The 27871-nt window shown below is 37.3% G+C and overlaps 1 protein-coding gene across 2 annotated transcripts in view; it reads right to left on the reverse strand.

Moving 5' to 3' along the window:
* Positions 1-27871, reverse strand: part of CDKAL1 (CDK5 regulatory subunit associated protein 1 like 1) — a 379738-nt gene that overhangs the window by 12444 nt on the left and 339423 nt on the right. For both annotated transcript variants that reach the window (XM_036400051.2, XM_036400056.1), the window contains exons 14-15: positions 15237-15320; positions 10676-10840 (exon numbers count right to left, since the gene is read on the reverse strand). In XM_036400051.2, the coding sequence (XP_036255944.1) occupies positions 10676-10840; positions 15237-15320 (249 nt within the window). The remainder of the gene's footprint in view (positions 1-10675; positions 10841-15236; positions 15321-27871) is intronic.

Below are 27871 nucleotides of genomic sequence, written 5' to 3' on the forward strand. Positions count from 1 at the left end.
TCTGTCTTTGGTCCTTAATTATTCTGTGTGATTGCCATCACCAACAACAACTAAAAATCTACATTTCTTCTAGAAAAATATTTATAAACATTTTTACATGTATCCTTTTAATTTATAAATGACTTGTTGGTGCTTTTCCACAATAAAGAATGAGAAAAATCCATATTATTTCTTTCATACCATGGTGGGATTAATAAATGTGTAGAATAACTTTGGATTTGACTTTATACTACTGTATCCTAATTAAAAATTACTTCATGCCAGTGCTTGTTACCTTAGTGATTAAAAGCTGAAGCACCACTGCAGTACATATATTTTCCTCATCATAATTCCAGTTTTTTATAATATCTAGAATGGAAGAAAAATGTCCTAGATCATGATTTTATTATTACACCAAATCTGAGTTGTGATCCTGACTCGAGGAAAAGAAATGAAAGTAAATATGCTGGAATTTTAGCATCCCATGGGCTTGAGTTTCAAGCACAGAAAAGCTGTGCTTGAAGCCCTCTGACTTTTTTGGAACCTCAAAACATGAACTGTTTCTGATGTCAACCTGTGAATCTGCCTTGAGTCAACTCAAAGTGGAAAAGATGAACAAGCTTTGGAATATGTTGCGATGAAAAAGAAAGGTTTAACATCTAAAGGACCCTGCAAACAGATGTAGCACCAATTTTACCTTAGTGGGAACATATACGGGATTTTACCAATTTTACCTTAGTGGGAACATATATGGGATATTTACACTAACCCTACCACACCACCACTATAACCTTTCATGCTAACCTCACTAGGTCTTTCAATCCAGAATTCCCTCATCCCACTGCTGGATCGGACCATTACAACAGATCCATTTGTAACTTCTGGCTAGAATAGCTGGCATTATAATAAATCAGTAGAAAATCTTTTTGCATTTTTAAGAAGGGTTCTAAGGTCTGAAGTAATAAATTGTAGGTGAGGGAACTCTACAAGTAATTTAAATACACATTGGGAAGTAGTCAGAGAAAGGTTATCAAAGATTGGTGTACTGTGCACTAACCACAAGTAAAGCTGTCTTCAACAAAGTACTTAAATAATCAGTAATTTTTGTGTTTCTTTTATTTAATGGTCTTTGATAAAGCCCACAGGAACAGCTTGCTTTGGAATTTGCTAAAAATAAGAACTGATCCCAAAGCTCAGTTTAGGAGTCAGGTCCTGTGAAAACTCATAGGCCCTGAGCCAAGTTCCTTAAAGGGAGAATGCAATTTTTTACAATGATTATTACCCTTGTAGTTTGAGAAGACCCCTTTAAAAATATCTTAATGGGAGAGATTACAGTAGGAGGACAAGGGTTTATTTCTATTGTTATTTGGTCCAGTAAAACTGCAACAACACACTTTAATAGCTAATGACATGATAAAAGATCTGGAGGGAATGTTAAACTTGATATGGAATACAGCCTGCACAAACACAAAGTTACTGTATGTGACCTTTGAATAAGCAGCAGCTTCTAAGCTTGCCTAAGCAAGATGCTATAACATTCTGTGGACTGTCGTTGAGCACACAATCATTCTAATGTGTTCAACGGTCACAGTAAGTTCTTTGGAAATTCTAGGGTAGTTGGGAGCATAAGCTCGGTGGACTAAATTTAAGGATGTGAAGTTCACATCCAATTCACTGAAGGATGGCATTTGAATATTTTAAGATACCTTTTCTCCAATGTAGCCATCAAATAAAACTTATTACTCAATGGAAATTTCATTTCAAAGACATAGCCCCTGCAAAAGTGACTTTGAATTTTTATATGTAGACATCTTCCCCAAATCTAATTTAATAGTGTCAAAACCATACAAAATTTGCTTCTTTCTCTTACTGCAAAGCCTTTTCCTCTTTTTCTTATCCTTTCTCCTTACCTTACCATTGACACTACAAAATTAAAAACAAACATCTCCAATCTCTAATAAATCTCTTATAAGTATATTAAAAGCACAAACATAAATCACTATGCCCACGTATTATAAAAGTCTGACTGGAAGATTATGATTCAGAATGTATCTGGGTATCCTAGTATTACTCGCAATTAATCCTAATATTGCAGAGCAGTTCAATGCTTTTTCAATAGATTTGTCAGAATAAAACAAAAAAGTTACTTTCAAAATTTATGTATACCTTAGCAATTCTCATTATCATAAAGGGAATAAGCAAGAACACAAAGGATGATTATTAGACTATTAGAAACCCATTAATCTACTCAGACTCTAATAAAGATTTTGAACATGTAATAATATTAAAGGATATAGAACATGGCAGTTTACCTTTAACATGGTTTGGTAATTTTTTTTAAAATGAGCTATACTTTTAAAACAATTTTTAGTTAAAAATAGCTTAATGTCATGACTGTAATTTTTATTGCCCTTCAAAACAATCTCAAAGGTAATGAATCATCTCACTTCAATGGTTTTGGCAACAAATACATTTCTAAGAGGCGGATGTTCAACATTCCAGAACTTTATACGTGTAAATTCAAACCTCCTACTGACCTTTCATTTGGTGATGGGGAAAGCTGTATCATGAGCTACATGTGCCTTTTTTTTTTTCTGTCCCTTTCAAGTATTGATGTAGAAAGACTATTTTAATTACAGCTTCAATAAAGGAGGAACAGAGAAATACCGTCCACTCAAGACATAATATCTGATACCTCTGACTGTGTATTCTCATAGGGAAAGGAGAGATAGGGAAGGAATGAAGAGAGAAATACTGCCTAAGTGTGCTTTTTTAGTGATCTAAGGAGTACTAATAAAAAGAAAAGGGATGACTAAGTACTGCAAACAGAGATAAAATGTACACATATACTCCACCTATCTTTGCTGGAGAGGTATAAAATTCAGACCTATGATGATTTTTGTGGACTGGATGTAGATGACTTCCAAAACAACATAAAATCTGAGAAAAGTTGTGGCTGCTATACATTTCTCCTGAAAGCCAATTAAAACTTACTGAACACTGGTATATTAAATAAGAAAGGATTACCAAAACCAAATGCTATTTAATTTTTCCTGAAGAGTCTGTTAGAGATCTGATGGAAAAGAAAAAATATTTTAAAAGGATCTCCTAAATATTACAGGGAGTGTCAAGTAGTTAAAATTACCATGGCTACACATTTCCCTATACCAACAGAGAGCAGAACCTACTCACTGATCTTGCAGTGCAGCAGGTTGAGCACTAGAAATAATACACAAAAATGGCAGAACAATTTTAGCACTGAGAGTTTTACTTCTGGAGGCAGAAGGGGTAGAACATTTCTGTTTAACCTTTGCTTATTCTCCAGAAAATGACTTAGAGTTGAATCCTCCCAGCCATTACTATTTCCATTTATTGCATGAACTGCACAGGATTAACATAATTATGTATTTTAAGTGATTAAACAGTGACATTCAGCAAAATAACACTGTCTGTTGAGGAAATGAAAAGTACATAAATTAATGTTCAGTTTTTTTCACCTGAAACGGACTGTGGTGAGCATTTGTTTGAAAAGGGTCTATGTGTTGTTTCAGCTGAGCTTTGATCACTGTAGTTGAAATTCAGCCCTGCCAGAGGGAGGAGCAGAAAGACAACATGCCCATTAAATTAAAGACACCAGGACAAAACTACTTGGTCTTATGCTGGCTCTTGGGCTTGCTTCCTTAAATCACCCCTGTGTATTTTAGCCCTTAAAGCAGGGCAGAGAAATGTGTTGGATCAACACACTTGCACTACCTTCTGTTCCAGTTTGGGAGTCATCAAATGGCTAAATTAAAACATTCATTGAATTATAGCAGATAAGGCTGGAAACAAAGAAGTCACCTATCCTATACCCATGACCCAAGGTGGCTGACTTACATCTCCAGTGTTTGTCACAGCCATTGGCTAAGTATGTTCCTAGAGATCAGCATTGATTAAAATTCCCCAAACACTACATGGGATTCGAGCCAGTGCTTATCTAAACCCAGCAAGAAAAATTTACTCTGCCCATACGAAAGACTTGACTGCAAGTTTCAAATTTTAAGCCAAGAAATGGGCTTCCAAGCAGAAGAAAAATTCAAGTCAACTCAATTGCCCAAATGAAAAAAGCCAACACGGCATGCAGATAATGTGTAGATAATGAAAATCAGCATCTAAGAAAGAGCACATGACAATTTTCAGGAAAAAATGAGACTTTCAAAGGTCCTTTTATAAAACATCCAGAGGTGGCATTGAGCTCTGCTCTTCAAAAGGAAATCTAGCTCTTATGACACTAACTTTATAGTAACCTTCCTGAAAGAACTGAAGAAAATGTAAGAAAAAATTATTAATTAAGAAGGATTTTACACGATCTTTTGTGACCTCTATTTACAACCAGCAGGGAATACAAGGAGCACATTAAACAAAACAGATTAATACATGCAAAAGCACTAAGTACTTGTGCACTTAGCCCTACAATCAGTTCTTTCATAGAATCATAGAATCATAGAATGGTTTGTGTTGGAAGGGACCTTAAAGATCATCTGTTTCCAATTCCCCTGCCATGGGCAGGGACACCTTCCACTAAACTAGGTTGCTCAAAGTTCCATCCAACCTGACCTTGAACACTTCTAGAGTTGGGACATCCACAGCTTCTCTCGGCAACCTGTTCCAGTGCCTCATTCCCTCACAGTACAGATTTTTTTCTGAATATCTAATCTAAACCTACTCCCTGCGAGTTTGAATACGTTCCCCCTTGTTCTGACACTACCTGCTCATGTAGGTAGTCCCTCTCCATCTTTGTTGCAGATTTCCTTCACACACGGAAAGGCCACAATTAGGTTAACCCAAAGTTTCCTCCTTTCCAGGCTAAACAAACCCAATTCTCCCAGTCATTCCTCACCGGAGAGCTGCTCCATCCCTCTGATCATCTTGGTGGCTTCCTCTGCACTTTCTCCAGCAGGTCCATGTCCTTCCTGTGTTGGGGACCCCAGAGCTGGACGCAGTACTGCAGGTGGGGTCTCACCAGAAGAGAGGGACAGAATTCCCTCCCTCTCCCTGCTGGCCACTCTGCTTTTGATGCAGCCCAGGATGAGGTTGGCCTTCTGGGCTGCAAGTCCACATTGCCAGGTCATGTCCAGCCTCTCACCCACCAGTAATCCCAAGTCTTTCTTGGCAGGGTTGCTCTCCATCTGTTCACTCCTCAGCCTGTGTTCATATCAGGGATTGCCCTGCAGCTCCTTGCACTTGGTCTTGTTAAACATCATGAGATTGGAATTCATCCTTCAGGTGAGACAACTGCACCATTCAGCTTAGTGTCACAAAAAAGGTATCAGAAAGAGGGAGAGAGTTCAACTGAACTAACAAAGGGATGTTCCTAAGAATGCAAGAGTACCAAGTAATGCACCGTATTTTCATAAAGAATTATTTGAAAATGATTTTACACAGAAAATGTTCCTTTTTTTGTCAGTGTGTTTTTCTTACATTTCTCATATTGCCCTTTCTTGGACTTTGTGATAAAAAGATCCCTTTGCAAAGTAGTTTTCTGAGAGAGGTAAGAGGTTCTATATTAGTTTATCTTTCTTCTTTGGAAATTCTGATCTTTCATTAGCATTTCTCATACTTTCTACAGTTTCTGAAACTTTATGAAAGATTCCTCTACTCACATCTCTATGCCATTTTTTGATCTAAGATTTGCTTCCTCATTCCCTTTTTGCCCTAAATCTCTAATCTCTAGTTCCTGTTCAGGAACCAAATTTTCCACCACTTTGAAACTCCAGCACATGTAAAAACTATGCTTATTAATTAACGCACATCTTCCACATTTCCTTCCAAGTCCTTGAAGGAAGTTTCCATTAGAGAGATCTTAATTCTGACATGATTTCTTTCATTTCTGTTCCAGCAGAAGATATTTTCTCCCCCCTTCTCCATTTTATTTTGCCTGCAAGTGAAGCACCCTTTCTACCTGAGATCAGAGAGTTTCCTTTAAGCTATGCTTTGTTGAATTTTCTTGCTGGCAGGCTATAAAGAAGTGTTTGATATATGCATCTTTCCTGTTTCTTAACATCATAAAAAAAGGCTGGGTGATGTTTTTGCTCATGTAACTAGAAAATATTTGTGGCTAACTGTAAGACCAGTAACATAAATCTTCATTAGTATCCAGAAGCACAATGCCACAATAACCTACTGCAGCTAAAATGCAGGGAGGATGGGAGAGAAAACAGAAAAAAGCAGAATGGCCAAAATAATTGGCTGCTAACTGAAAATCAGTGGCTCACTCCTCATTTCCTCCAAAGAGCCCAATGACTTGAATAGCTATTAACTTAAAAGGCCAGCTGTGGGTATTTCCAAGGCCTAGGAACCACAGAGATGTGCACCAAGATCCCAGACTCACAGAAGGAGACATTGGAAATGGTGGCTCCCAGCAGATGCCATTCACAGAGGAAGTGTTAGGCATGGAGAATATAATAATCAGAGAAACCAATGGAAAACAGAAAACTGAAAGATGTGCCTGTATTTGTTTGAAAAGAAAGTCAGTCATAGAGGCATTATAGAAACATGACCTATGAACATAAAATAATCATGACTGGGGATTAAACAGCCTGTTAAAATTATTATTTTTTCCTCTTGCCTTAATTTTCCATCTGATTAAAACTTCCCACCAAAGGCCCTCAGACTTATGGGGCTTTGATTCTGGCAATGCATTGCAACTCTGGCAGGTAGCCAGCCTTTTATTTTTATCCCTCAGCCCTTTGGTCTTTTCTTCATATATTTCTCATCTTGCAGTATTTTTTTCCTCTAGCCACAGAACATATGTAAACAACCAGAATTATTTTTGGAGTACAGAAGCATAACATACTCTATTTCTAGTTCTAACAAGAGATCATATTCTTGCAGATTCTTCCTTTTTTCAATGATTAGTTTTGGGCAAACATTTGTCTGTAAACAGGATACATTTATTAGGTACTTTATGCTGCTGAGAAACAGTCAAGATCCCTAAATATGGCCAAATAAAACTAATACAAATATTAAAATTGTTTTTTTTTTCTAAATTAGATTACATTTAGACTGTTGACACACACTGCTGACTTTTCAAAAATATTATCCAAAGATAATATACTCAACACGATGTGCATTGCAAACCTACCTCCAAATCCTAAAAGACAAGTTTACCAAAGTGCTTAGGAACATAGTAAACATGCTAAATTGCTTTCTGAATCTCAAAATGCTGAAGTGCACTCTTAATGCTTTGTCAGCTTCAAGCCTACCTCAATGAAAGGATGTAACATCAACAGCATTTGCTTCTTCTTTTTGTTCTTGTGAAACTTAAGAGAACTAAATCTTGATCAGAGCTTTGAAATACTTATTCACTGATATCTGTAATTGCAGTTAGTAACTTGTGACAGGTTTGTTTTGTCTGAATGTTCATTTTAAGGTTATTGTCACTACTTTTTAATGTCCAGCTCACATACATCCTTAGATTTACTAGAACCAAATTCAAAACTGCCTCTACACGTGTTCATGCTTTATTGACTTCAACTTTCACCTGTATCTCCTCTGCAATGTATGCCTTCTAGACGTGGTTCTCTTACTGAATCAGCAACTGTCCATTTTAAACCCAAGCATAAGTCTATAGTAGATTTGTCAACCAAAATTTCCAAATGTGCTTGCCCTCCCAAATAGCCATCCTGTAAAACTGTGCCACTTGAAGACATCACTCTTTTTTGAGTGGCTTTTATAGGAAAATTCATGCTGAAGTTTAAAAAAAAGTCCTGGCAAATCTTGTGCATTTTACAACTTAGTATGACCACAACAATCACTAAGTCTGATTGCTTTGACAGCTTTTTAACCCCATCTGCTGACTCCAAGAGTCTTTTGTCCTTCCCATCCCAAATTCTACCACAGAGCCTAACATTATTGAACGTCAAGATCTTCCACCATCTACTTGGTTACAGTTTTTTCCTTAAAGAGTCTAATAACTGTAAGACATTCTACATCATTACTACATTAATGGATATATGTATTAGCTGTGTTCTTCATACACTGAAAAAGCATGAAATGCTAGAAATACTCTGAATTAATTCTATATATATTTCCCTCCTTACTTGTCACAGACATACAATGTGTGAATATTTTATGGACACTTTAAACTGTCCTTTGTGTTTTTGCATTTTGCAGTCCCTCTTTTTCAGTCAAATCTGTCGACTCCAGTTGGCGACCTACTTCTTTTATTTCTTTGGACCAATTTCCTACCAGAGTCATGCAGCCAAAAAGGTAAAAAAGGTCTACAACTGTTCCTTCAGACACACATGTTGCTTGTGGTGCTCACTCTGAATTTGTCAGAAAAAAATTATTGAGGGTAATGTATCAGATGAGAAAGAGAGCACACAACTGCAGATAAGCTTTGATTCTTTGGAGGTACTTTTCCTCACAGCATCTCTAGAAGTACCTTCTTGCTTAGGATGAGTTTATGACTTGCTTTGACATCCTCATATGATGATGCTCTCAATTGATTAATTTCTTTAAAAACTACAGTTTCAAAAGCTTTCACTCTTTCTGTGAGCATTCCTCATTAGAGAGAAGTACAGCTGTGATGGATTTTGAAACACCTTTTACTGTGTCCTATGTAAGTTAATGAAAACACTATTAATAATGAGCAGATCTTAATTCTTACTCATAAGTATGCACAGTGGAAAATTTATCCAAGATTTTAGTTCTGCAAGCTGCAGAAAACCTGCTGGAGACACTTGGGACCTTGTTAAAGATCCAAGATATTTTGCTGCTTTTGGGAAATTTGAATTCATCAGTTCTGAGTTGCCTCCTTCATCTTTCCCCAGCCTGCCATCCGTGCACGTAACAAGCTACAAAAGGCTCACATGACCCTCGTATGAGCCCCTTTTATCTTACTCAAAGCATCTTTCATTGGAACTATCTGTCTTGAGCACACGCAGCAGGAAGTGTTTCCCAGCAGTTCAAGCAAACAGAGCAACCCAAATTGCATCTTGCAGCCAGTCAGAAAACCAAGGTAACTTTTGTGGCAAACTGACTTTTTTTTCCTGAAAACCTAAAGAAAGTTCCTGAGCTTCTATTTATATGTATGACTTTTCAAGATGAATTTCCCACTAAGAATTTCAGTTCATGTTCTATATATTATACATTGGCCAAGTGTGATTAAAAGCTTTCAGCTGCACCCTCTATGTACTGAAGCTGTTCCATCTACTGAAATACTGAGATTCTATTTTCTTCCATTACACAAAAGTTCCCAACATTTCCAGTGGCCCAATCATATATAAAATACTCCCTTGAAGGAGCACTGGTAACCACAAATGTCATGAAAAGCAGTTTGCCTTATCATTTGCTTGCTGCAGCCATTTATGGGGGGATTCCAGGTACTTGTTCCAGGTACATATCTCAATGAGTCCCTAAGGAAATTATCAGTATCCTTGATTGTAATATTTTAACCTCTCATTTTAACGTTAAAAAATTCAGTCAAGTCTGCCTGCTTGTCCCCATCTACAAGCTTCTGGCAGCACATACTCAGTTTAATGACAGTCTTGGTTCTGTTCCAGCAGATTATTTAAAAAAAACCCACATTCTGATGAAAAAATCAGCTGTGCTTAAATAGCCACATAGACCAACCAGACAATTTGAAGGTTTTGGCTGTTTTTTATCTCTTACAGACCCTTATCAGGCCAATATACACATACACACAGACAGTATTAATGGGGAGCTTAGTAATGTGTTTGTGCCTAAGTGTCAGGATCTGCTGAACACATTACAGTAGGTGCATTACAGGGAATGCATTATTGCTGCTCTGTGTTTCCACAGCCAGGCTTATTCAAGAGACCAAGGAGCTTAGCTTAACATTGGTCACCTCAGGTATGTCTTGATGATGTATTTTAAATGTGACTACTTAGAACATAAACAAGGACATGTATATACTTAAATACTTATCAGCAATTTACTGTAAAAGCAGTAAGGTGGCTGATAAACTGCCAATTATCCTTCTCCCATGTGCTACATATTTGTTGGAGATCTTAACAACAGTGCTGGAGAAAGGACATCAAATGATGCTTAGAAATGTGATACACATTTTCATTTCACACTCCATCAGTTTTTACAACTAGAGCTCCATGAAATGTATGAGAATACTTGGCTAACAGCCATATCTACTGAGCTGTAAAATAAGAATCAGATCTCTTTTTAAAAGAGTTTCATTTTTTTTACATGACTAAATCAGATGTTGACCTTTTTCCAAAATATATTGTAAATATATTCTGCACCTCTACCCATCAATTAATTTTGAATCTCTGAATAGTGTTTAGACCTGTTTAAACAGATATGTAATCAATACATTTTTTTTGTTTAGAACAGCTTTGTAAAAAAAATTAAACTAACTCCTCCTTCCATTAAACTGAAATATATTGAATTATATAATTACTGGTGTTTAATCTTTTCAATTCTAGTATGTTCTTTACCCATCTTGCATCTAGAAACAAGAAACAAGTGTATTATTGCCTTTATAGTCAGCAAAGTAAAGCTATGAGCATCAGCAAAAATATATTTTGAATTCAGATTTCAATCTGTCAGAAAAGATTAAAGCTTCATGCATATATAAATGGGAACTATAAAATGATAACAGATACATAGCATGGAATCATTTTGCTTGAACAGCTGTGGATTTGCCAGTGTAGCAAAGCAGAAAATGTCTTTTACTCACCTCTGTTAAACCAGAAACTTCTCCTTTTGCTAATGGTCTGCTGATGGATGCAGTATGAACTCTGGCATCTGATACTGGCTGCCCCTTCATAAAATGTTTCCCAGCCTCATAAATATTCACTTCTACCATCTTACCCATTAACAGTGGATCCTTTGGCACAAGAACCTTTCAAATAAAATAAAGACATAGTTACTAAATATTGCAAGGAACATTAGAGTCTCTAGTATTCATTCAGAAAACAGATTTTTGATAAACATCAGAGAAAATCCTAAATTTAAACATTTTAGTCACCAGTGTACACTACAGCCCTGGCACACTTGACCAGTAAGATCTCCGGCCTGTATTCTACAAGAGCTTTTCAGTGTTAGCTCAGCTCTTTTCAACTCCAACTGATTCCTAAAGTCATGCTTTTTGATTGATGAGAAAGTTGGGCCTGAATTACAGCTTTTGAATCCAGACCCAAACAGTTCCCAAGGACATTTGTACTACACAATTCTAACAGACTGCTGTAAAGCTTCCCATTTTCATCTCTGTCCCATGACACTTAAAAAAAAATCGGAGTCTGTAAAGGCTTCAGGACAGAAAGTATACCCTTTTCTCTCTTTGCATAAATAACAAGCCTTTATTTTGATTGTTCAGATCCTTTGCAGCTGAGATGCATGATTGACAATGAATGCCTGTGAAAATAGATGACTGTTTCTTGGGTCAGCAACTAATGCCACTCTTTCCTGAATTTGCACAACCATGATATCAGACAGTCCCACTTCACATAAAAGCACTAAACAGATGTTCTTAGGTCATGCACTTAAAAAAAGAAAGAGCCCAAAACACAGGAGCAACATTTTTTGGAATGGAAGAATAAATGGACTTTAAATGGCTCCAAAATAGGTAAGTAGTTGAAAAAGAAAGGCGGGCTAATTTATTGATGAAATTACATTTTTTTCACTGTTTACAATGAAAAATTGAATCATGGGGACTTATTTAATAACATTTACTTATCCACACACAGAATCCTAGAGTGGATCAGGTTGGAAGGGACCTCAGAGGAGTCATCTGATCCAATCTCCCTGTTCAAGCAGGGTTATTGTAGAGCACATGGCACAGGATTGCACCCAGGCAGTTCTGGAATTTCTCCAGTGAGGGAGACTCCACACCCTCTCTGGGCAATCTGTCTCAGTGCATGGTGACCCACACAGTAAAGAAGCTCTTCCTCATGTGCAGCCCCACATTTCTCTTCACAGAGAAAAGCAAGGCACAATTCTTCCCAAGAATATTTCTGGGTTTCACATTCTCTGAACATCAGAGAAAGAAAACACAATTCTTATTTGCTGTGCCTCTGTTTGTGCAAAAGTAGAATGCAATATGGAGATTGTTTACCCAAAGTGATGGTGTTTTGTTTCCTTGGCCTATCAGGGCCAAGAGTGTGTGTGTGTCAGGACTGACAGCTGACAGTCATGAGAATTCTGTGCAGTTGTGTGCAGAGTTGAGTGCTTGGCAGATTCAGTTTAGATGTAATGTAATATAGTACAGTATTAGTATAATCAGCCTTTTGATAAGATGGAGTCAGATGCATCATCATTCTCTCTCCCCTCGTTGGGGTTGCCTGCAAATTCAATACTCATGTTCAGGGGGAATTTCCCAAGCATCAGTTTCTGCCCATTGCCTCTTGTCCTACAGCTTGGCAGCACTGAGGAATAGCCTGGAAACACCCTCTGACACCCTCCCTTCAGATGCTTAGGGACATTGATGAGATCCCCTCTCAGTTGCCTCTTCTTGAGGCTGAACAGGCCCAGCTTCCTCAGCCTTTCCTCATGAGAGAGGTGCTTCAGTCCCCTGATCATCTTTGCTGTCCTTCACTGGACCCATTCCAGCAGCCCTGTGTCTCTCTTGTACTGAGGAGCCCAGAACTGGACACAGCACACCAGGTGTGGCCCTACCAGGGCTGAGGAGAGCTTTTCAAAGGAAAAGATCTTATCTTTTTATCTTGATTCTTTGATGCTGAAATGGAAATGCCTTAAAATGGCTTAATTTTTAGGACTACGTGTGCAGAGGACTTTCAGAGAAAAAAAAATCTGTGCCACCCACATTTGGAGACCATTTTTTTGCCAACACTGCCTCTCCATTTTCACCTGTCACAACTGTTGATTGTCCCACTTGGAGGAAATCACCACTAGCGGTTTTCCTTCTTCCCTGAAGGCTCAAGGTGTTCATGACTGTAAGCACTTTGAGATCCTAGGATCTTGCTGAGCTTCCTAGGCATCTTCCAAGAAAGGCAGAAATCTTTGCCTTTCAGAGACAGGCAAGCTGAGACTCAACAAACACAAAGTCAGGATCGCAATGCTCAGAGAGTGTTACAATGTGACTGGATCACAGTTCTTCCCAAGCAACTCATCTTGGGCAAATTTAAATCAAAGGGAAACTAGGTAGCTGAGTATATACTGGGCTCATGACCTCTGTAAGTCTTCCATCTCCTCATGAAAAAGGAACTAAATATAAACCAAACTTCAGAAAAAGAAACAGGTTAAGTGAAAATAACTGGGAGAGTGTAAACAACCAAGCATCCAGGCTTGGCATACACTCAGATATTTTTTGAAGTATTTGTTAAGAAAAAACCCTCAATGGTATTTCTAAGAAACTAACCTTGGCTGTGGATCAACTCACCTTGGCTGTGGATCTGGCAAAGCAGTCTTTGGTCACTTTAGACTATTCTGTTCAATGTAAACTGTACCACCTAAGCCTTCACAAATGTCAGCTGCAGCTCCACCACTAAGTCTGTCTGTGCAGCTGCACTGATGTGGGTTTAATAGCAAATTCTTTTAGTACAGATGAGCTCAGTGAAGACAGAATACATTTGATAACTATTTGAGTTAACGAAACACTACAGTAGGATTCTGAGCTTCAGCTTAAATAATATATAATATGATATTTAGACTTCAGAGTGGTTTTCAATTTACTGCTATTAATCTTAGTTACTAGCATGGATTCTTGTGCTTACCTGGGTGAGCAGTAGGATACCATCCTTATGAAACATGCCACACATAACATTTTAGGGAAAGATTTTCATTCTCTTAATGGAAAGCATTTCTTCCCTAATAGAATTTAAAATGAGTCCCTATGTGACTATTTGTATTTAGTGAATTCCTTACCAGTCCCAATCATGAGCTGCATAAAGTGCAGTACAAACAAAAAATCAACACTTTGTTTCCTGGACATATTGCTTTTCATTTAATTAATTAAGCTCCCATAAACAAGGATTGAACAAAAAAGTCCCAAAAAATTTCTTTTTAATCTCTATGTGGAAGACCATGTTCCTCAACTCTGACTGATAAGCTACAAAATCAAGGAGCATCAATACAAAATGATAGAGAGAAGTTGGATATGCAGTAAAAAAAAAGAGATTTATTAAAAAAAAGGATAAAGTGAGGAAAAAATAATTAGTGACCCATATATCTAACAGAAACAGATAGTTCAAGAATAGTAATGTTACTTACTACTAAGGAAAAACAAATAAATTAATTCTGTAACATAACCCAAAACCAGAAGCACAGCCATCATCTATAATCTCTCCAGGTTCAGAAAACAGAATACCTAATGGTAGCAAAAGCAAATTGTAGACAGCTTAGTCCAATAAAATGGAGAATAAAATCATGATGATTCAGGAAAGACAATTTTATTGGTCTTAAGCAAGTCATTGGCTTTTGAGCAAAAATAAACATTTTGTGAAATTTATGTGTGTACTTCTTTCCCAGCTCAAAGATAATGGTTTTGTGTGGCAAGAATTTATCTACTGGAAGTGCCATAAGGAAATGACAAAAACTAGAAGGAAGGTATGCCCTTTAGGGTGACCCACACAAGCCTGAGAAGTGAACCCACAAAAGCATAATGAAGTTCAACAAGTCCAAGTGCAAGGTGCTGCAGCCAGGTTGGGGCAATCCCAGACATAAGCACAGACTGGGAGAAGAACTCATGGAGAGTGAGAGAGAAGGACTTGGGGGTGCTGGTAGATGAGAGGCTGGACATGGGCCAGAAATGTGCACTTGCAGACCAGAAAGCCAATTGTATCCTGTGCTGCATCCAAAAAGGGGTGGCCAGCAGGGCCCCTTCCAGCCCAAACCATTGTATGATTATATGAAACACAACATATCGTGTTGAAGTCCTTATCTAAAAAAGTTTCTGACCCTTCTATTGTTAGCATTTTTTTTTTCAAATTGCATTGCTTGAAACACTTTTCAGAAAGATGTATGCAAATTGTCATGACTCAACTATTCAGAAATCAGTGCTTTGGGGACACTAAAATTCCTGCAATAATTAACAGCTTCTTAAACCACACTGTACACTCAAACATCCACTGTATATTTCTTAACATAATTACAGGTAAATTATATTTAAAATACAATAATAAAACAAAATATCTCATAAAAAAGTCTTGATGGTCACGTTTCCTGGAAAATGCTTCATATTTCTTTACTAGATTTTTTTTTATCCTGACACACTGGGTTGCTGAGATTATCAGAAAACAAAGATAAAAGAAAAATATGTTATTTGGTTTATTTAACTGTACCTGCTCATAGAAAGGATTGTGAGCAACATAGTAATTGGAGTCAAAGGATTCTTCTGTTACCAGAACTCTCTGCCTCTCACCAACCTAGAAAATAGAAGATGAGAGATGACTCAGAAAGCAAAACCAATGAATTATACTGAGAACTTCAGCTACAAACAAATGCCCTTAGCAGAAATAATCAAATTCTCTGAGGAACCTCTGTATCAGCAAGAAAGTGGAGTAGAGAAAACCCTACTTACAAGAGTTTAAAACTGACAGGGTTAAAAGAATTGAGGGATAGAACTGAGGGGCTGTAATGAAAAAAATGAGGGGCCTAACAGGAAAATCCAGTTCAGAAATATAAACTGATTTTTATTTATTAACATTATATCAAATAAAAATGTCAGATATGAATGAAGTTCATTACCTTTTCATCCACCTAATGAAAAAAAATCTGTGATCAATCACCAAAAGGGTGTCTTTTCTTTAAAAGTCACACTTGTAATTTACAATGCTGGGGCATCTCCTTATTCCCTCTTGGTGATCTCATTTCGCTGTACTCATGAGATCACACCAATTTCCATGGCAGTGGAGCCAACACTGCATATTACAATGACTCAAGAAGAAGAGTTTTTAACAACTCACAGACCCAACATACTAAAGGCAAAATAAACACTGGTCTGGGAAGACCTGTGTTTCAATTATACTTCTCAACTTCCAAATGCACTTACACTGTTCAAAGGAAGCAGCAATTTTAAAATTAACTTGAAGACTCAAAGACAAATCAGTTGCATTCAGGGACCAAACAGCTATGGAACAAAATCTGACTTTCCCCAAAGTTCAAAATCTCCCTCTGGTCCTGTCCATTACTGAGTTTATGATGAAGTGTATAGCCTGATTTCTGCAAACCTGGAAGGACATCTAGCTCACATTTTTAGTCTGAGCCCATCTCTACTTTTTCCATCTAAATGTGTTCTAGATTATTTCCAAACTATTTGACAAATGCATTCTGCAAATTACAACTGTCTAGCAAGTTAAATTTACTCACTGCTTTTATTACTATTCTGAGACTCAAGAAGGTTTCACATTTTACTCCACGGTTTTAATATCCATGAGCAAAGTTACATTCCCCTCCCCTCTCCCTGAAAGATTCCCACCACATCCCAGTGGCAGCTGTTACACACAAATTTAAAGATCTCTATCATAAGTTCCATGTGAACTCTGCAAGATTCAGAGAGGATAATAATGTTTTGATTCTTTAAGGTACAAGCAGTAAAAGATAAGATTAGGATTTTCTCTTACAGTTAATCATAGAAAACAGAACTTTAAGAAATATGAGCAGCAATGTCACATCTGCATTACAGTATGTCTATGTACACACATATGTATACACATGAGAAATGTATATAATTCTCCACTTGCTGAAAAGAAAGATTTCACAGAATAACTCTTGCCTTCTCTTCCTCATGCATTTATCTGGAACATTCCCAAAGTAAACCCTGGAAAGCAAAGGAAACAGCAAGCACCCAGCTCATTTCCCCAAAGGCAGATAGACTTCACTCCCCAGAACCACAAGTTGTGGGGTACACAGTAGAAGGGGGCAAATCCCTGAGTTCCAGACCCAGTGACAGAATCCTAATAGTAGAAAAAAGTATATTTTTGCATACTTTTAAAAGGTATTTAAGACTTGTTTATAACACGTTTAGAATTTCCATTCTCTGGGAAGTCTGCAACTACAAATTACAACTGATAAACATACTCAAATTTTAGTAAAAATCCAGTGTAACCAACAGCATGGTGTTTTTTTTTATTATTGTTTTCAAGAAAACAGTAATTAAATTTAAATCCCCAGAGGAGTTTTGCAAAACATGTCATTCAGGCACTCAAGATAACTACTCCAGTAATAAGATTACAGAAAACATTTCCCCTAAACTGAGAGGTTTTGTTGCTTCCATAATATTTGAGACCACAGCTTTTAAAAATCACAGCTCAACATCTGCTGTAGCACTGAAGTGCTCAAGTCTCAGATGTCCTGCAATATTATGAAAAAGAGGAGGACAGAATGTTAGATAAGCAACAGTCACCCTTGGGCAAACATGCTACCACTGAAAAGCACGAAGGCCAATCACCAAGTCATGTCCTCACATCCTGTTTATTATTTACTGATCCCAAAACTTAGCAAAACTGGCTCAGAGAAATATTGGGTCTGTAATAATTTCTCAGTTGTCTTGTGGTTCCCTGGCTCTCTCTGGTTATAACAGTCTGCCTTCATCATGGCTATGAAGCCTGCTTGTGAGGCAGACTAGGCTACATGTGTTATCTTCATACTCTGAGATGACAGAATGGTAAACATATTATGCAGAAAAAAAAATTTAAAAAAATCAGAGGGAAGAAGAAAAGAACACCTGTGTTAGATAATTTGATATAACTGTGGTTTCTTCAGAGACATGTTGCCAGTTTTTCTCAGCTTTGCTTCCAGAAGCCAAAAGAGGTCAGGTCTGCGTGTCTCAGTGGGCCAGAGGGAGAGGTTCTGGGCTCAGAATTTCTTGGGAATGGGAAGAAATCAGGAAGACTAAATTCATCACATAGGATCAGAATGGTGGCATTTAAATTGAAGATCAGAAGCTCAGAGGAGCAAAACAGCCTAAACCAATTTACAGTACATGCATACAGACAGACACACAGAGAAGACTAGCATGGGGCACTGTAAGGAATGAAAAGTAAACCCAGTAATTGTCCACTTGCTGAAGTTATGGATCTGGTCAAGGCTGAGCTCCAAGAGAGATACAATACTCAGCTATTTGCAGACTCCTTTGCCAAAACAACAGAGAAGGAAAATTCCATTTAATGAGTTAGGCCATTGCGTATTCATGATCTACAAGAGTAATTGGCTACATGCATTTGTAAGATAGAAAATTACTATCTATCCTGAATCCAAGTATAATTAAGAAGAAATGTAAGTACGCAGAACGCAGCTTTGGTATTGAAATTTGTTCAAAAAGTGGAATATGTCATCATTTCTGCAATTATTCCCCTGGGATCTCTAAGTGCCTAAGTTTCACCTCTCTCAGAATTTAAATATGCAGAAACCAGACATGATATCTAATAACAGTCATAATTATAATAACTTTGATGATTTTTTTTCAGGCATGTAGCAGCAGAAGTAGTTCAGTATCTTATTTTTATTCCTATTCTTTCATCTGCTTCCATAGGTACACATGAGTTCCAGCTCTCAGGGAACTACAGTCCTGCCAAAGCATCTGGGAACTGAGGCAACTCAGCCCTGGCATCTCAATTTGGAAAGGTTTCCTATAGAAGCATTATTTATTACTTTATGGATGACATTATGAAAATATTTATGAATGATAGCAAAAAAACCTTGCCCAGCAACCTCCCCCATGCCAAAGTGGACTGGTCACATAATTTCCTCAAGGGCAATTTGCTTTCACCCAAAACCATGCAACAATTGCTGCTGGTCTGATCACTTCCTGCACTGCAACAGTTACCAGGAAGTTTGTAAATCTCAGAGTTAATAATCAAATCATTTAGGAACTTTTATTTCATTTTCATTTATCCTACAGGAAATTCTGACATGATAATTCTTTAACTCAGTTTTTCCTTTACCGGAAACCATGAAAAGCAGGTTTTCCAGCTGGCTGATTTTATAGAACGAATGAACAGCAAGAAATGTCCAAAATCCTTCTTGGCTGCAGTCAAATTAAGTTTCTCTTTTAAACCAAAATGACTGAATCACATAAAACACAAGACCGACTTTTAAACTCTGCAACAGTTTGGGTGCCAAGGACTGTCCCTTTTTTCATGCTTTGATAGAATATTGCTAAGTAACATCAGCAGTGGTGCCTGCTGTGATTACACTCAGGTAATGTATACCTCCCTAATTTATTTTTTTCCATCAATGAAGACTATGATTGCACAGTTTGGATTTGTTACTTACTACAGCCAGAGCATGTGGAACATGATCTTTTCCATCGTTTCCTTGTTCTTTTACCTGTATTTTATCAGCTTTGTTTTTTAAGAGCCGCCGATTGGCTAAAAATATATAAAATTCATAACCAGTGTACTTCTATACCTCTCCCATAGAAGAAAGCACACTGCCCATGTAGCAACTCCACTGATTTAGAGATAGTGGACAAACCCTTCTTCAGACTAAGTTCAATTCATAGGGGAATTGGTGAGCATGTCTCCATTTCTCTTGAAGGAGGCTGGCTTGGATTCTGACCCAAATCATCATGGAACATACTCAGTACAAGGCTTGGAAGCCACATAAAAATTTGCTTTCCTGTATTTGTTATTTAAATATGTCATAAAGTAAGCAACAAAAAATACACACCATCACAATTTATGTGTGCATGTTTTAGCAGATTATTCTGATGTATAGAATATTTCTAGTAAACATATTTGACCTTTATTAAGTATAACAAAGTTTAAGCAAAAGAAATGTAGATAGTGTTTCTTCTACATCAGTTTTGGTTTACTTCTCTCCTGATTTTTCAGTTGCGGTCTGATTATTTTGAATTAATTTTAGTTATTATGCAGACTATGTATTCTTCACTATAAAGCAGAAATGAACTGCAGGATCTATTTTTTAAAAATCATGTGAATCCATCTGTAAATAGAAGCCAAATTTCTTGAGAATTATAATCAAGCATTCTCTAGGTCTTCTGTTTACATATTGTAGAGGTGCTCTCCACCTGACAAAGAAGTCAAAGTATGCCAGTACCTCCCTGTAAAAGCAACAAAGTTTCTAGAAACTTATGACATGGTCCTGTTTGGATGATACCAGAACACATCTCTTTTCAAAATCTCCTTTGTAGTGCTTTGCTCTGCTATGCAGCACTACTCCAAAGTTTAGAATGTACACATCTCTCCCTTTCTGAAGGTAATCTTGGAGACAAAGCATGGAGCTGTCTCAGAGCTTTTAGACAAAGTTGTTTGGGATTTAAATGTGGATACTGGAAAGCAGTAACATTAAAATAGTTCAGCTGGGATAAATATACTTTTCTAGCACACAGCACAGACAGCTGCCACTTCACAAAGGCTCATGTTACAACGGCTGTCCAATTCCAGATGGGTACATGCCTCTTTTTTTATTATGTTATGTTCAGTGCATAACCCTGCACAGAACTACAGCAACAGAGTGACATAAATATTTAGAGTTCCACATCTTTTGCATCATACGATAATCAGTCAGATTAATCTTTACAGCATATGTCTGGCCCTTTTTACCTGGGCACAGAAACATTGAACCTGAGCACTTCAGTGCTGCAGAGTAGGCAGCTGAATTCACGGATTTCATGTATCCCTACTTCTTCCTCCCAAACCTAGACAATGCTGTCTCAGTCCTACAATGCCACTAATCTGCAACAAAACCAAAATTCCCAGTGTTTTTCCTGTACTTATATTGCTCAGGTTTTTTCAGCCTTGGAAAGAGCATTGGGTGCTTGTCTTCACATACAGGAAAGTATTCAGCTCTTAACTAATGAACTCTGGAAACCCAAGTGAAATGCAGACAATGCTCAGCAAGGTGTCTCATTTCACCATCAACCAATACAGCTGACTTTGTTAAATCATCATTATTGAACTGCCCTTCTTTAAACAAAGCTGCAAAATTATTTTTTTAAGATTGCATAAAAAGTATAATTTATGAAATAATATCTAGGAAAATGGCTTTCTAAAATTTTGTTTTAGGCACACTTGCTTCAGCCACACTCTTCTTTCCACAGCATCATTCAAAATTCAGAATGGACACAGGCAACAGATGCCCACAGAAAAAACTCTTTCAACCATTTTCCAGGCTGGCTTGAGGCAGTGCAAGCTGGAAGGAAGGATTAGGTATAAATTAAAAGACAGCCAGCTCTAATAGTACACAATCAGCATAACAAAAAAGTGCTTTAGACCTTCGGCAGCAGGCACTGCAGCTCATTAACAGCAAGTGAACACCTTCTCTTTGGTCCCCTTATGAATTTGTTGGCATAGTTATGGGGGAAGGAAAAGGTAGGGAGAGAAGGAGGTGAGAGATAGAAGTAGACTGCTTCTGCTTTCTTGGCCCACTACTCACGCTTCAGGGTAAATAGATCCTTTCTATTACTGTGCACCTGCATCTGACTGCTTCATTTTGATTTGGTCTCCTGCTGGGAAAATGTAGCTTCTCCCAGCACATACAAACCCTGCCATGCAGCTTAGATGAAAATTATATTCAGAGATGTGAGCGGTGACCTAAAAATGACAACTGGTCCTCAAAATATCTGATTCCTTTTAAATTCTGTAAGCCTGCATTTTGCTTGTCTCTCCTTTTCATTGCCTAGAAAAGGGGAATAGAAGTAGAATGTTGACAACTCTGCCATATTACATTTCCAAATTTCATTGACTGTGTACAATATTACAAAAGGAAAATAAGTTTTCCGAAATGGGAGATACATATTGCCCCTGAAAGCAGTCTCTCTCAATTGATCTTTGTTTTGTAAACCTCAGCTTCAGCAGAAAAAGGATGAGGTGTCAGAAACTGGCTTTTTTCTGGCTTTTCTCGTTGCTAAGACGCTGTTTTGTTGAGCTCTCTGAAACACTGTTTCCACACGTGCAAAATCCAATTCTGACTGTTACACAGAGGAGTGAGCACAGAGCTGGGGAAGTTGCTACAGCAATATAAAATACTCAGTGCAAAACTGGTATTTGAGACTATCAGGTAGCATCAGCACTCAAGCAACTGCCTTAATGTAATACTGGCAAAAGCCCCTCTCTCCTCTTTTTCAAATGATCTAAAAACCGCCATAAAACTGTTGCAAATATCTACAGAAAAATTCTAAATAACAATATCATCTCAAAATAGGAACAACAAACATCTGAGAAGGTAAAATATGTTTAAGGTCTTCCTTACATAACCCTAACATTTCACAAATAAAACAAAAAACTAGACAATGAGTCTACCCTGAAGAAAACTTGACATTAAAAATAAAAGTATGGGAAAGCATACTGTCAATGCTGATTTTATAGAATGGAAGATGGCCTTTAGGAGAATCTTTTCATTTTCAACTTCCAGCCAATTTGGCAATCAGATGGATTATGGTGGCATGAGTAAACAAATATATGGGTTCTTTAAATTTTATTGTGCTTTTTTTCCAATAACAAGCTAAGCTTGTAGTGAAACGAGGCAACCAAGCTTAAAAGAATGATGGTCTTTGTTAGGAAAGGCCATCCTTATGCTTCTTCTGTGAAATTATTTAGAATTATTTAGATTGGGTGTTTTTGCTGGAAGCAGTTCCTTAAGACATACTGTGTATTTCCAAGTGATTTAAGCACAATATGAAGTGGTAGTTGCTAAGGCAACAATGTGCAATTCCTGTTTCGGTGATCTCTCTTAACAGCTGCATAAGCCCAGGCAAGTATCAGTTATATGAGAATTTATAAATCAGCTTGGTAAATACCCTATCAAATAACTTCTCCAGGAATTGCTTTAGAAACTCACAATACCAAACTGTTTACTCAGACTAAAGTCTTGTCTACACTACGGAAATAGAAGTGCTCAGCAGTGGCTCTGTCAGGAGGGTGCTGATGTAGCACAGAGAGATACAGGGCTGTGTTCAGCACCAGCAGCTGTGGGAGAGAATTGCCAGGAATAATAAGGAATAATAATTGCCAGGAATAATAAAAGGCCCCAACGTAAGCTCCACTTCAGTAAATCGCAGGCCGAACCACAGGTCGCTTCCTCACAGACAAAACAAAGAAGGCAAAATTTAGGAACAGATGAAAATACTGGATTTGAGAACACAGATGACAAAGTAAACACAGCACTGATAGAAATCAGTCAGTTTTGTCTCCCCTGACATGATGCTGGGATCCCTCCAGTAAGATTGGGTGCTCCTAGAATTCATCCGTAGTCTGATATTTTTTAATCAAATACACCAAAAAAGATTGCAAAAAAAGGTCTGACTTCTCTCCAAAATATCACTGTAATTTTTCTGCTCATCCTGCAACTGAGGCCAATGTTCTCTGTTCATCTCATCTGAGAAAAAAGGGAGAGCAGATGGGATGAAACAGAAAAAAACAAAGGTTCAAAATGACCGTGTTTGCAAAGCCAATCCCAACTCTCCCCCAAAATCTACTAAAACCTCTCTGAATACATTTAACAGCACACAAAATACGTAATGCACCATTGTGAGTTAATTAACTCAGAATACAAAATGGTGGCACTAGCTGAGAGTTTAAAAAGGGCATAAATATGTATCAGCCTTCTTTTCAAAAGAATATAAAAACTCCTCCTGCCTACACGAATCACAGGCTACTGAAAAAAGCATCTGAACATCATCAGAACCTGCTAATGTTAATGAGGATAGGATAATGATATTATTTTCTTTTGTTTTGAAGGTAGACACTACATGATCAAAAATTACACACTTCAGGGGGTTTCTTCAGTCTAAGGCAAGGTAAGACACTAGAACTGCTGACACTTCTAGCAGCATAATGCTGAATGACAAATAACATCAAGGGCTCACAGAGGGACCAAAGTGAATGAGTCATTAAATAATGATAAATGTAGTGTGACTTTACATTGTTTAGAATTTAATAGCAACTACTCTCAAACTAGATGGGATGCATTTTACTATTTTTAAACTGTATGCCGATGATTTGCACCTAAAAAAATGTAAACAAAAGAAACAATTCTTCATTAGCATACTAGAATGATAATTTTGACCAATTCTTTATTATCCATTCAAGGAAATGTAAATAAATCAGTTCAAGAAAATTGTAAGATAAATAATTTCTGTTTTAAAACAAAAAGAAATTAGTACCATGGACTAAATATCTTCCTAATGTCTTCTCCATAACTTACTCAGTTCTCAAGGCTAAGCATTAACAGGACTCATCTGGGTCCTGTTGCGTACACTCATGACCGTCTGCATTATACCAGGAGAAATATTTCAGATTAAAGGCTTGACTCCACAGTAAATTCTCTTAAACATCTACTCCACTGTGTGCCATCTTCTCTTTAAAAAAGCCCTTACATAGCTCAGACAGTAAGAAGTACTTAAAAACTGGAAAACACTATGAGTTTCTACAATCCTTCAAATAAGGCAGCAACACCTTTTGTTGTATTTGGATTTTAATACAACAGAAAGAGGAACCAGATGTACAATTAAATTGCAAGGAAAATCAATTATTGAGGTAGGTCAACAAGAAACATGCTAGAATTTCTAAACCCAGGTGTTATGATCACATTATAAACTTTTTAAATAAAAAAACATCACAGCTGATGTTAAATATTTTGTCTGTAGCTCTGTGCATATCACATCACTAATCAGATTATTGTGCACTCACCTAAGTAGGTTTCCAATTCCACACCAAGTGTACTGGCTATTTTATTAATTAAGCCTATAGAATGGTTTGGACATACACACTGAACCTAGACAAGCCTGAAATTTTTTATGGTATAAAGTCTTTGCTAATAGGAAAGAAGATGGAAAAATAATGATCCTCAATTGTGTGACACATTTTTAACCCTCTGTCTGGGTATGACAAGAGGGATGGTTTAAGTGTACATGAAAATGGGGATTCAGAGGGAGATTTACACTCAGCAGTCTTGAACACTCAAGGAAGGAGTGGCCCTGCCTATCTTTATGATTTTTGCAGACCATCCACAAAGGAGGTTGATAGCTGTGAAACAGGGCCTCAAGAATAGAGGATCTTCTTATGCCTCTGTGAAAAAAGCCTGCAAATACAAATAGAAATGTGCTATGTAAACATTACAATTCTCCAAGGAAAAAAATATTTTGAATTTCTATTTATGCTCCTTCCCTTTTGTAAGTAATCTCCCATTAATCAGAGTCAAAACGCAACAGAAAATCAGAGGCACAGGAAACAAATCACCATTCATTAAAAGAAATGTATTAATCAATGTGGCACACTAGGCAAAAATCACTGTTGTATTCCCACAATTACTGTAAATGCTATAGTCTAATGTTCTCAAAGCCTAACTTATGAAGGTATCAAAATGATGCAGAAATACTTGTGAGAAAAGTTCACACAGTTGTTTTTGCTGTTACCTTTGCTCAATCTTGGATCACATCAGAAGGACAGTAGCATGCAGCATTTTATTGTCCTGTCCTGCCCTTCTTCTTCTTCTGTATTTCCACCTTTCAGAGTATTATTTTACCCATGCTTGACTGGAATGAATAAACTGAGTAAGACTAAACAATGTTCCCACTCCTCAGAAGAAGTGCAGACTAAAAACTTAAGAGCAGCAAGATTTCTCCTGGCTTCTTCCCTCCTGCCTACATCTTAGTGATTTGCCCAACACATAGTTTTATTAGGCTTTTCTACCATGTCTGGCCTAAGACAATTGCTCTTTTTATTTTCCCTGAAATTTGTTCTGCTCCTGAAGGGACTCTATGAACCTGTCTCATGCATGCAAGAAGAAATGCAAACCATTGTTTCCATTTCCTCCATGTCGAGACGCTCCAAACATGGAGAAAGAAAAGAGATACCCCCATGAAAAAAATGAAGCTTACTGTTTTCCACTTTTAAGACCTACTCCCCTTTTACCTCTTACACCTCTTCCTCTATTTTACACCAGTAAAGGCAACAAAACCATAAGCTGCCAGATTCCAAAGGCAAAAAGCTAGTAATTAACTTGAAGTTGCCTTTTAAACAACTGAGATGGGGCACAAAAAATGAGCCAGGCCTAGGTCTTTTTACACTTTAACAGCCAGCTATTGAATTCTCCAAAATGACTTCTGCATCAGAATCAGCCTTGCATCGTCTGTATCTTACTTCTATGTGAGAAGCAGCAAGAAGAGTACAAGCTACTTTCCATCAGGTGATCACATAAAACAGGTATGTACGATAAAAGAAAAGAATGATATTTACATTTTACGCTGTTTCATGAAATTATGAAGACAAAGTTGCCTGGCAACTGGGTTCCTCAACTATACTGGTGAAGAGGTCTGTGCTGATGGAAGTCTCATATTGCACAACCAAAAAAAATATTATCAAGAGTGCCAGCATGGTGTCTGGAGTACTATTATAGCACACTATAATGAGAAAGAAATGAGAATGAAGCTAGCTGTCCAAAAATAAGAAGGCTCCTGGTTAAAAATAAAATAAAAAATTAGTATTGTTCCTTTCTCCTAAGAATATGGTAGAAATGGCAGCACAATTCATCACACTAAAAAATGACATAACTTCACATAAACTGCTCACTTTGATCAGTTCTAGCTAGCATAACATCTTTTGCCAGTATATCCTGTATCCAAGTAACTCTCCACATATTTGCACTTTCATCCTATTATTTTTCCTAGCTGATATGTCAAAGACTATACAAACACCTCAGGATCACTCAGGTTTTTCAAGCTCTAGAAACTTGACAGGGATTCTGGTAAAGATGGGGATTGGTGATTGAAAATTGGTGGAAACTGCTGGGAAAATGGTGGCAACAGAATTTAGAGGCATTGCGCTGGTTTTGCAGAACGAAAGGGCAATTTTTGTCCAAACAAAGAGAAACTCCACTCAACCTTCAAATCTACATTTTAATTGAGAATATCAGCAGCTTCATTATTAACATGAAGTTGGGCATGCCTTTATATTGCTTTTTAGTTTTCAAGATCATAAATTAAACAACTTACAGATATGTCCACCAAAAACCCCTGCCATTTTATATAGTGGATTTTGCTATTCCATCATGTTTGAAAGCCAGTAGAGCGAATACAGCTTTTGCTACATCTTTTAAGGAATACTGTTAAACTCTGAAGAATGCTTTTGGTAAAGGAAATATTTGCCCTTTTATTTGTTCTGTATAATCAAGGACAGAATTTCTTCAGGTAGTATGAGATAACTGGTCACGTTTGTATTTGAAGCACTTTGAAAATACATCTTTCAACTTCTGTCACAAAAATTCTGACCACGTAATAAATTTGCCAAACGTTTTTCCAAATAAATTTCTTTAAGTGCTATGCAGTGAGATAAGCCATAGTGTGTGCCACAAGTGACATGATGGTCCTTCTAAAGGCAAAAAAAGGAGGCTCCTAAAACAAGAATTCCTTCTAGGTTTGTCCCAGGTAATTTCCTTTTATGAAGGCCAGATGGCAGGGCAGGAAATAGAAAGGCTCATGACTGCTAGCACCCAGCAATCCTCACGCAAGAGAAGCCTGATGCTGGTGAAGCCCAGCATTTATGAATGACATTAACAAATGGGATTGATTAAAAGAAAACAAGGACTTCATACAGAGGCAAGGAAGATGAGGGGTCTTGGTAAGTCATGCAATAATTTTTCTCTCATATAAAGAGTCCATTGCAAAGAAAGGGCCTAACTCACAGGGTTACCTTTATTGGTTATAATTGCACACAGCTGATATTCCCTCTGCTCCAGGGTTGAAGAAGAGGTAATGCCTCACTTTCTAGGAAATTATTCATGACCCAGCTTCAGTGAAGAAGAGGTTAGCCTCTCAGAGAGGTTGAGATGAGTTATATGATCCAAACTCAAGAGAGCATGAAATAAATGCAGAACCTGGGAGAGAGGATATGCTATTTCATTTACACAAAGAGAAAAGAGATTGAATGAGGAAAGAAGTCGGCAACAGAAAATCTGTTTATGAAGGAAGCAGATCAAGTATAACAGAGTATCTGGAAGGGCTTTTTGCAAAACA

The sequence above is a fragment of the Molothrus ater genome, chromosome 1, assembly GCF_012460135.2.
Source record: "Molothrus ater isolate BHLD 08-10-18 breed brown headed cowbird chromosome 1, BPBGC_Mater_1.1, whole genome shotgun sequence".
Classification (NCBI taxonomy): domain Eukaryota; kingdom Metazoa; phylum Chordata; class Aves; order Passeriformes; family Icteridae; genus Molothrus; species Molothrus ater.